The 11,433-nt window shown below is 45.9% G+C and overlaps 1 protein-coding gene across 6 annotated transcripts in view; it reads left to right on the forward strand.

The window, feature by feature from the left end:
- SPTBN1 (spectrin beta, non-erythrocytic 1) overlaps positions 1-11,157 on the forward strand; it is a 184,551-nt gene extending 173,394 nt beyond the window's left edge. For 5 of the 6 annotated variants that reach the window (XM_074341142.1, XM_074341137.1, XM_074341139.1 and 2 more), the window contains 6 exons: positions 638-750; positions 1,477-1,540; positions 5,865-6,103; positions 7,311-7,484; positions 8,965-9,007; positions 9,810-11,157. In XM_074341142.1, coding sequence (XP_074197243.1) covers positions 638-750; positions 1,477-1,540; positions 5,865-6,103; positions 7,311-7,484; positions 8,965-9,007; positions 9,810-10,028 — 852 coding nt within the window. In that variant the 3' untranslated portion in view covers positions 10,029-11,157. Of the gene's footprint in view, positions 1-637; positions 751-1,476; positions 1,541-2,949; positions 3,796-5,864; positions 6,104-7,310; positions 7,485-8,964; positions 9,008-9,809 lie in introns of those variants that run through there. The other variant, XM_074341141.1, reaches the window with a different exon arrangement.
- The last annotated feature ends 276 nt before the right edge of the window (positions 11,158-11,433 follow it).

Raw genomic sequence — 11,433 nt, forward strand, 5'->3', positions numbered from 1 at the left:
TCCCAAGACACTCTGACTCCTGGTGGAAGGCTGATTCTTTAACGATGTACAAAAATGGTGTTCCTTCTGCTTTCTACAGTTCTGGGCATCTAAAATGTACCTGCATACATTTGTGTTAAAATGGAATACTTCTGGTACATGCATATTGCTTGTATTTCATTTCCATAGCTTTTTTTTTTTTAATGTGTTTGGGGTAGGAGGGGGTTGAGTCCCTACCATGGCACAGGAAACCTCCCTGGGAGTCATTGCAGCTCTGTCTTAGTGGGGTTTGTCTGAGCTCTGATGGGATGTCCGGCACAGACCCTCAGGCTCAGGTGCTGTCTTCCTACGCAAAGTTGAGAGCTGCAGAGTTCATTCAGAGATTGAACCCAACGACCCAGGGGGCACACAAAACTCAGGGATTCTGCCAGCCCCCAGAACAGACCTGTCTCATCACTAAGACCTTTGTTTCCTGTGCTTTGGGGTTGTTGCTGCAGTTCCTATGACCTTCATGTGATTTTTGCTGAGGTTGTCAGAGCTTCTGGTTGTCCACTGTGCTCCAGTGTGACACACTCAGACAGGAGAGCTCACCCAGAACCCTTGCCTTAAAAGAGGTGGAGTTCGGGGCTCTGCTGAGCATCGCTGTGTTCTCCTTCAGTTGGAGTTACTGGAAGTGCGCAGACAGCAAGAGGAAGAGGAGAGGAAGAGGCGGCCGCCTTCTCCCGAGCCGAGCACGAAGGTTTCCGAGGAGACCGAGTCCCAGCAGCAGTGGTGAGTCATGGGCGTTCTCAGCTTCCGGGGCACGGGAGGTTTAGGGAGCGCGTTTCCTGAGCCCGTGCTGCGCTAGGCCCTTCCTGTTAATCATGTCCGTAGACTGTTCAGACTCCACGCAGTCACCTCTGGACCATGTTTGGGGACACTGACTTGTCCAGTCACGGTGCTGCGTCGGCAGCAAACATGGAACGTAGACAGCGCTCCTCTGCTGTGTGCATGCGTGTCCATACACATGTGTGCACTCACGTGTGCACGTTCACACTCATTAAGAGTTTCCATACGAAATGGATGGAGGGAACCGCCCAGATGTCAGGCCAGTGACTGTGTGGTGGTGCTTTCTGAAAGATCGAGTGACTTCATACAAAAGACAGAAGAAGTCACTCTTATTTCTGAAAGGCCAGTTATTTTCCTGTGGCCAAGCTCTGTGACAACCCCTAGTGCCACCTTTATGGGCAGGGAGGGGTCCTGCCTGTGGGCTTACTCTCTATCTAGGGTGGATTTGAAACACTTGGGGAAGTTTTTAAAAAAGAAATCTCATTATGTAAAAGAGGGTTGCGTGTGGTTTTCTGAGAGAAAGCCTGTGGTAACGTTGACTTGTGTTCTCCCCCGTCCTGTCCTCCTCGTCCTCTCTTTCTCTTGTCTTCTTCTTCCTTCCCTTCCCCTCCCACCGTCCCCCTCTCCTTCCCTCCACTCCTCTGTCTTCTTCTCCCCTTTTCCCAACAGGGATACTTCAAAAGGAGAGCAAGTTTCCCAGAATGGTTTACCGGCTGATCAGGGATCTCCACGGGTTAGTTACCGCTCTCAAACCTACCAAAACTACAAAAACTTTAATAGACGGACAGCCAGTGACCAGCCGTGGTCTGGACTGTGAAGTTCGCTACCGTTTGTCAAGAACCACTCTTTCCAAATCCTGTTGGTTTGACCTTTTGGCTTCCACTTCACCCACAGTGTTAAAATTTTACTTAATTCATAGCCTTCCTTGGTTTCATATTTGTTTGCGTTTAATTCATGTTTATTTGAGTCTTTTAACTGATGGATGCTCAGTTGCCTGAAAGCAGCATACGTATTTTTTGTTTATTTATCGTGAGCTTTTTACTTTATTAAGATTTTGCAGCAAAAGCCTTACGTGAGTAATTGAAATTAAGTGAGATTACAACAAAATGAAGAAGAAAACTAGAATCCGACAGGTATGACGCACCCAGTTATACTAACAGAGCGCAGTACCGCACTATACCTAGCCCCCTTTACAGACGCTATTAACCTGCAGTAGTTTACCAGTAAGTAGGAAGACTGGTGTATAAGGAAGCAGACTTTCAGTACTAGGATTAAAACTTATAGTCAGCTGTGTAACATTCCATGAAAGATTCATTCATGTTTTGAAAACAAAACAAAACAAAACAAAAAAACCCAACAGTTGAATCTACTTTGGAAGCTATTTTAATTTTAGGCCCAGAATCTGAAACATTTTAAGATCCTCGGATCATTTGTTCCTTTTTTACAAACCCGTTCCTCTGTTACTTTCTTCTGCCAAGTCCCGAGCTGGGAACTCCAGGCTGACTTGCGGCAGAGAGCACAGCCGGCCTCGGGTCAGGGCAGGCGTGACAGCACTTCTCGGCCTGTTTCAGAAGCCTGCCTACCAGACTTCCTGGCCTCCCCATACAGTTGATGACTTCAGGGTGTCAAACTGTTTAAATTTTTCAAACAAGTGGAACAAAAGCCATTCTGGTTCGCCCTGATGACTTGAACCCGTGCCCTTGGTGGACCAACCGGGAGCCGTTGCGTGTGTCCCAGCTCTAGAAGTCCTTTCAGTGTCTCCGTAGACAGAAAGGCCGTTGTACGTCTTGTACGGATCTTCTGATTCGTTTTTCATTTTCTTACAACTTTTTTGTGGCGCTCTCTAATGAGTCTTCTAGGATGGCATTTATCAGACCACCAGCAGGAATCGAAAATGTTTTAACAGAAATTCTGTTCCTTAGGAATAGAAGCTAATGAGGAGGTGATTTTCTGGTACTGAAAAGTGCAAAACCAAACCAGATCCGTATCATGTCAAAGCCTTGGGAGACATTCACTTGCTCATTTGCCATATTTAGATGTTAGTGGAATCAGAAAACCTGTTTTGATATGTGTTCTCCATGAGTTAAGTCTAATTTGTCTTTTCATTTCATGATGCATGTCTTTTTTTTTTTCTTTTGTCAGGATAACATCATATAGCATCTTGTTTGTTTTTTCCTTATTTCTATGTACATATCTATCTACTTGCGACTGTAGATGGGTATATAGATAGATGCCAAGCTTCTTCTGTTCTGGGGGTAGTCCGCACCATTATTGGGTCTCTGCCTTAAAACACACCAAAATTCATTTTAGAACAAAACTACTGCTTCATCTTTGGTCTTTAGGAGCATGTGTTTCTGGCTCCAAATTATATGTGTCATTGGTCTATATGTATATATGTGATGTGTCCATATATATATATGTTTAAATTTTGTATCATCAGGATTAACATCCAATTTTATGCTTTTTATACTCAGAAGACCAAAAAAAAAGAAAATGCCACATGAGCACACAGGAAAGGAGTGCTAAGATGTTTTTGGCATTTGTTCTCATGCCTGTTTTATCTAGATTTTTAAATTGTAGCTTGCCAGAAAAAAATTTTTAATTGTGATTGGATTGTATCAGAAGAAGAAAAGCTCTTTTCATTTGTTTTTTTCTGAGTTACGGTGCAGAGACTCAAGTTAATGAACTTGAAAGTAATAGTGTTGCTTCGTACACTTAGAAAACCAATCAGGTGTTTCTTGTGCTACTAGTTGTCACGTTGCATTTATGTTCACCTCCTGATTGAAATATCTCAGGTGTACCGAGCCACTAAAGCACTCTGGACTAATCGCTAAAGAGAAGCAATGTGGGTGGGGGTGGGGGTGTATCCACATGTACCCACTGTTTGGTCACAGCACTATGATTTGCTTTTGATGTTTGTCTCTAGTGGCGTGTTGTCTGTTGGCATGCTTAAGTACATGTCCATTAAAATTCATTTTGTTCCTTTTATTTTCCTTGTTTCCTTGGTTAGTGATTCATTTGCATAAACATTAATTATCTCTGCATACTGGTTTGGGGTTTTCTCTTTCCTTCTAACTCTAAAGAAAAAAAATTTTTGCTGCAGAATTTCCCCCAGAAGAGGCTTCCCCTGGCCTTCAGCTACCTTGAAGTCTGACCAAGTATGATAAATTTCAGCCTTTTTCCATTAAACATTCCCCTATCCAGGTCATTGCAGTCACTAACAGTTTTCAAGTCACAGCTGCAGCACTAATTTTTTTTTTTTTTTAATCTGGTTTCTATACACACTAACCCCATGTCTCCCTGGACTCATGCCTGGCACAGGCCTTCCAGACCAATCTCACACTTCACACCAGAAGTTTCCTGAAATCTCACACTAGAACAGATTTGTCAACTTTAAAATCCACCCACCTTCTCTTACTTGGGATTTTGCATTTTGGTTATTAATTTCCCCTCCATCTCTCCTTTAAAAGTGAAAGGGAAGAGAGAAAAACTTAAGTAGCCTATCGCTCATAAGCTCATGTCTGCAGGCTGTCACTGCAAGGCCAGGATAATCACTGCCCATCTCCTCCCCGAAGCTCTTCTGCCCTAAGAATCGTTGTCCACATTTCTGTGTGGATAAAGGATTCTAATCAAAAACACCCTTCAACTGCATAGCCTCTAGTCTGGCCCTAAACCCTGATGCTAACAGTGATAGTTCGTATAGACAGGATATAAACTTGACTCCCGCCCTGCCACTTAGATGAGCCCTAACGGAGAGATCCAGTTCCTGCGAGTTGACATATCTGAGTGTTCAAGCAGAGGTGGCCAGTCTACCGTTGATCCTGTCGAGGTTGTTGCTGCTGATTTGGCGTCACTTGGTTCTGGGCAGCAGTGGTGGGGGACGTATCTAACGAGCGTGCCATTGACACCTCCATGTCTGTCCGTGTACGAGGGGTGCAGGTTGTCTGTAATCCACTAAAGCGTCAGCCACCCCCGGCTTCAGTAACTCGCTAATCCCACGCCCTGGGTGTCCCAGCCAGGGGCTGCTACAGTTCATGGTACACAGTTGATGGCACACAGGCTGAAAGCGATAATGAATGGAGACCCTACCGCATTTCCCAAGCCGGAAAGCCCTGAGGGTTACAATAGAAATGAGCTTGGGAAGGAACAGCTCCTGAAGACGTCTCCCGCCTGAAGGGTCAGAGCCGCTGGAAGCCTGGCTGGCTGGGCTTCCTCGTCTCAGTGCAGCAAGGCACCGTGATCAACCAGCACGTGATGGGGAAGGCCCTGGTTCTGTCTGTGTTTGGGGGTAAATAGCCGTGTGGTGTTGAGTGACTGTGATTGGCTTTTCCAGCTCCTTTAACACAAACTACAACCCACTCACGATACAACTTCGGCAGATGTGGTTCAGTTGATGTTTGTTGACTTGCCTCATTTCTTTCCAGCTCCTAAGTTCCCAAGTCTAACGGGGATGGTAGATGTGAGGTGCATGACTGCCGTCCTAATTTCTGCATGTGTTTATGACGATGTATCCAGGGGCGGGGGGTGGGGCGAGCCGGAGAGCATTTCAGACACCAAAGGTCTTTCTTGTCTGACTTCGGGGGAATGCTGTGTAGTTCTGATAGAGTTGTCTATAGATCTGTTTGTGAATGCCCTTTCGCTTAAACCTCCAGCCCTTCTGGTGGCGTCCTTGGTTGTAAGGTGGCTGCTGTATAACGTCCACTCTCTCATACTTAATATGTGTGATTGTTACCGTTGTCCTTTTGTTTTAAAGTAACCATGAGAGGAAACGATCTGAGTTCTATTAGAGAAAATGGAGTGATCCGAGGAGCAGAGTGCAGTAAAACTCATACTGGCATTTCGCTTTTCTCATCTCCCCGTAAATGGGCGGGTATTAATCCACTCCCACCTTCTAATGTCCTTGGTGTCCCGCTGGCTTTGTGGGATGTGTGATGGTTTTACTGTACTGCCTCGATCTGCGCCAGGCATTTATACACAGCCACGTGTGCGAGTCAGAGCGTATGTGGTCACCCCCGGGGCCCACGGGGTTTGCTGAATGGCCTCTCCGCTGTCCCTAGATGGCAGAAACGGTGGACACCAGCGAAATGGTCAATGGCGCTGCAGAACAGAGGACAAGCTCGAAAGAGTCCAGCCCCATCCCTTCCCCGACCTCCGATCGCAAAGCCAAGACTGCCCTCCCAGCCCAGAGTGCCGCCACCTTGCCAGCCAGGACCCAGGAGACGCCTTCGGCCCAGATGGAAGGCTTCCTGAATCGAAAGCACGAGTGGGAGGCCTACAATAAGAAAGCCTCAAGCAGGTGAGGGTAGCAGAGGTGGTCAGATGGGAAGTCACCCATTAGGGGGGAGGCGGGCTGCCCTTGAGCTGAACAGGGAGCGTGCACTCAGGTGGTTGGTTTGTCCCGGAACTTCCCAGGCATCACATTCTCAGGAACGACACCGGGAAGTGGGAGTAGCGTACTTTTCATTCAGCAGGAGAAGGGAGAGTTCAGCGTGTGTGGGAACAGCAGGAAGAATCTTCAGTAGTTCCTCCTGAGAAGGGGGGTTGAGCTGGAAGAGTCCTCCCTGGAATGAAATGATTTCCCTATTGTTTTCCTCTTTGTGGGATGTTTTAAGACATTCACCATTTCTCCGACCTTATCTCTATGGCAGTCTTTATTTTCATTATCTCCCAATAGCCCTACTTCTATTATCTCTGTTTTACACATGAGGAAATCGAGGCTCTGAGAGGTTAAGAAAGCTCACCCTGTTTAGTAACCTAGGAAATGACATGGCTGGGGTGAAACTCATCTGATTCCACAGCCTGGGTGCTTAACCAGTAAAATAAATTGCCTGGGACCATCATGTACAGTTGTGCTGGTTGTACACTGTACAAGGGAATCCCATCTAAGAGTTGCCATCCACAGTGAGGACAATATAGACTTATTTGTTAATACAATAAAGTATCTTGTTCTGATAAAATCTGTATATTATGACAGTTTGCCATATCATGGGGGAAAGGCTACCATTTTATCATTCATCCAAAGATGTACCCTAAGTGCTAGTGGCCCTGGATCTGTCTCCCTGTCAAGTTGCCAGACCATGTCAAAGAATGAAGCTAAGGTTGAAATGCTGCTTAAGGACAGGCATGTTTGCAGTAAGGAGGCTGGCTTGCACCCCATTACCATGAAAAGGCACTACAGCAAAGAGTGGAAACACCAAGAAAAAGCTTTCCCATCAGAGCAGAGTACCCTTATTTAATAGAAGAGGGCACTGTGGTTTTCTTCCAATTCAGAGCAAGAAGTAGCCCTCCAAAACCTGCCACTGTAGCAACATGTGCCTTGTCTTGGGGACATGGAGGACATAGAGGAATTTTGTTCCTTTGTTTACTTTTAGCAGAATTTAGGAAGGGCTTTTAACATGGGATCACACTCTGTCGTGGGAGAATCATTTACCTAATAATCAAACTCTTAGTTCTTTAAGGGAATGTGGAACAGAACCTTGACGTTCCCTTTCTTTACTGCTCAGGTCCTGGCACAATGTTTATTGTGTCATAAATAACCAAGAAATGGGTTTCTACAAAGATGCAAAGACAGCTGCTTCTGGAATTCCCTACCACAGCGAGGTCCCTGTGAGTTTGAAAGAAGCCATCTGTGAAGTGGCCCTTGATTACAAAAAGAAGAAACACGTGTTCAAGCTAAGGTGAGAGTTGCCGGGGTAGCGGGGATGTGTTTTATTTCCACTCTGGGAGTTGGTTTTCTTAGATAGATTCAGAGATGTGGTGATCAGTCAGTTCCTCTCCTGCTGTTTAGAAAATCACCGATAAAGTGACAAACTGGACAGGCATAAGTCTCGGTTAGGGTCTCTGGGCACTGTGGCCAGTCGCTGGCATCCCTGTGGTTAATGGCGCAGTTGAACATTGAAGAAAGGGCACTTCCGTTTTTGTAAGCTAGAGCTTACCATTTCCTAAGATAAGGTGAGCTGTTTTGTAGTTTAAGGGAAGCTTAGAAAAATAGTTTCCCCATCTTTACAGCTTATCCAGACCCAGGAGATGCTGTTCTTTGCTCATGACTTATCTGGAGAAGGGTCAAGCTGAGTCATCCTGGGGCTGGATGGAGACAAACAGGAAGTGGGGGGTGGGGCTGGGGCCCTGTGCTCCCCTGACTCACCCAGTGGATGTTCCAGATGCCTCTGGAACCATCTCGTTCCAAATCTCTCTACCCTGGAGAACACATACACCTCCCCGCAGGGTGGATCCAAGGTCTGAAGTTCTGCTTATACTTGGAAAAGGGCAGAAAAATCAGTTTTTCTTCTAAAAATAAAAAAAGTAAACATGTCAGTTGTTGGGATGATACTTAGTCTAACACTAATTTGATCTGTTGCTTCGGGCTCCGAAAAGCTCAGGTCTTCAGTGACCGGTGCGTCTCACGCTAGCTGGACAAGGCCGAGGACTGCACACAGAAACGGTTCAGATGGTGTGATTTCTAGCACTGGAGGCAGACTCTTCAGGACCTGAGACGCTGTACACACTGGGAGGCCAGCAGCAGACAGCATGGTTCCCTGGCTGCCTGCCGCTCTGTACTTCCCAGATGCAGCTTCAGAGGGTCAGGATATCAGCAGAGGGCACTTATCAACTCTGCCCCGCCTCCGCCCCCTCCTCTAGACCCCAGTGGAAAGCGAGGGAGCCCCCTCCCCCCACCCTCCTCACAAGAGCAGTTTCTCTCATGCTGAGACACACATATGAGAAACCCAGGAGACTTCTTCCACATATCACTTCATAAAGTCCAGTGTTTGTAAATGTGGGGGGTATAAGCTCAGTGGCAGAATTTCAAAAGGGCTCATGATTTTTAAAGAGCTTTCTCTTGAATTCAACTTAGAGCAGTGACTGGTCATCCAAGTGGTCTTTGTCACAACAAAATCCAGATGTTGGTATGTTTGGAACTTTTTTGATCCTTCCAGCGATTGAAACACCCAAGTTATCTCTGTCTATTGGCCCAACGATGTATGTGGCTTTTAGGTGGCGACTTGATGTCCAGGCCTGGTGGGTGATGTGTGCAGAGTTCCAATGGGCATTTCAGGTGTGATTCCTGTGGCTGCTTGTATCCCACGTAGGACAAGAGAGTTGAACGATTTTTTTTTTCTTAAGTTATATTGTGACTGACTTTCTTCTTTCAAATTACAGACTAAATGATGGCAATGAGTACCTCTTCCAAGCCAAAGACGATGTAAGTTTCTAAGATTCATTTCTCTTAAACACTTTGAAGTTTGCAAGTGTTTGTACCACAATGAGCTTTATTTATGATGTTCTTCATATAAATGATGATCAGTGGTGCTTCTGTCCTCTAGTCTCCAAGGTCACGAACGCTGGAAGGTGTTTGGTTCTCGTATGTCTCTCAGAGGCATATCTCTCAGTGAATGTCATTTCGCTGTCCTCCTGCCATGGCAGGAGAGCCAGCACAGGGTCCCTTGAAGTCCATGGAGGAAAACTGCCCAGCCCAAGGGAGGTGGTCCCAGGACTGGGCATGGAACCTCCCCGCTATACTCCACTGCCTCTAACTAACCATTGCATGACCAGGCTCCTCCTTGAAGGGAGAGGGGGCCCGCCAATGAGAAAACACCATGTGTAGGGCTTTAAATTAAAAAAAAGCAACTTCTATTAAACTTACCTAATGTTGTATGTCACATATATTTCAATTTAAAAAAGAAAAGAAGAAGCACGTTCTAGGGTGGGACCTGCCACCCTACTGTAGACCAGTCCTCCAGCTCCTCCATGGTTATAGGACCATGTACTAGAGTGAGGACCTTGAGGTACCACAAAGCAAATTCTGGTGCGAGTTGAACCATATTCACTGCTCTCGTGACAAAGCAGAGGTTCATTTGGGAGCTGCCTTCCCTTCCGCATTAGGCAGACACACTGTTCCCCAGCATTCTGACCCACAGAGGCTCAGATGGTCCCCAGGCAGAGTGAGAGCATCTCACGCCCATCCCTCCTGGTTGAGTCTCACCTGTGTCCCCTCCTTCGTCCAGGAGGAAATGAACACATGGATCCAGGCCATCTCCTCTGCCATCACCTCTGACAAACATGAGGTGTCTGCCAGCACCCAGAGCACGCCAGCATCCAGCCGGGCACAGACTTTGCCCACCAGCGTCGTCACCATCACCAGCGAGTCCAGTCCCGGCAAACGGGAGAAGGACAAAGAGAAAGACAAAGAAAAGAGGTTCAGCCTTTTTGGCAAAAAGAAGTGAACTCCTTTTCCTTCACCTCCTGCCCTTCTCTTACCTTTTCAGTGAAATTCCAGCATGCAAGCTCAGAACCAACACAGTACTCTCTGTGCCTAAATGTTCATCAATGTGGTTGATTTGGGGTTTTGTTTTTGTTTTTTTTTTTAATTTATAGAGCATTTCTTGGGGTGGGGGGGCGGTGGGGAAAAATACACCTAAACACTTTATCTCCAAGTTACAAAAGTATGAGGTGCAGAGGGAAGACCAGATTTTTTTTAAATGAAATTATATAGATGAGATCTCAATATTTAAACTGTTCCTCAATTTTGTGAGGCTGTGTTGGAAATAACCCGCCTCTAGTGCTGTTGGTATGCAAGGCAGCGGTGCTCAAACAATATTTCCCATGCTCACCACAGACAAATGTACCGATTTCCCGACACCATTCTCTTCCATTTACTTCCAGTGGTTACCCTGAGTCTTGACTATTAGAAGTGCTCGCGATGGGTTTACCTGGATGAAACAGATTGTGTATTATGATCTTGCTGCAGCTGTCGCGCGGCCCCATTGTTAACTCTGCAGACCAAACCGTTTGTATCTGGCATCACTTACTAACACGCGACATGCGGCTTTTCCGCATCAGCTGTGACAACGGTGAAGAATGTCGGTATACGAGAAGGAATAGAAAACTGATACTGTTTTAAATAATCTGTAATTTCAATTTTTCTTTTTTTTTGCTGAAATACATTATATTGTATGTTTGAGATAATTCTAGTACAAAGTATAATAAAACTAGATGTATAATAAACCCTTTAAATCATTGGTAAGTGTACAAGTGGAACTGAAGCATTTACTGGACAAAGTAATGTTACCCTAATGGTTACTTGCTTGTGCGTTGCCACACTGTGTTATAATTTGCTTCATTACCTTGCTCTTTGATACATAGTGTGCATTTCTCTGTCACTGTAATGATTGTAATGACAAATTTTCATCTTACTGCACAATCAAAATGGCATTGATAGGAATGAACTCCAGAGGCTGGGCCTGAGCAGGGAGGTGGTCACTCAGGCCCGGTGCTCCGTCGTATGACCTGTACCTCTCAACCTCTGCCCTCTCTGTTAAATATATGCTATGTCATTAAATGCTTTTAAATCTAGCGCAGTGGGTACTTGTTGTTTTTCCTCTCCTCGCGTTCACGCCGTGTTTGGGAAACAGCGAAGGGGCAATGTTAGACTGTCCATCTCGGTTCCTGTCTTGCCTTCTCGTGCAGGTGTGGTGCACCAGCTTTGGAAATTACAGCCAGCTGAGTAACAGACATGGAACGTTTCACATCTGTACATCCAGATGTTTTCTTTCACTTACGAAGAAGTTATCAGAGAGCTTGCTAAACCTGGGCTCCAAGGCAGGGTTGGGAAACTTTCTCTGTAAATGG

The sequence above is a fragment of the Camelus bactrianus genome, chromosome 15 (assembly GCF_048773025.1).
Source record: "Camelus bactrianus isolate YW-2024 breed Bactrian camel chromosome 15, ASM4877302v1, whole genome shotgun sequence".
Taxonomy (NCBI): domain Eukaryota; kingdom Metazoa; phylum Chordata; class Mammalia; order Artiodactyla; family Camelidae; genus Camelus; species Camelus bactrianus.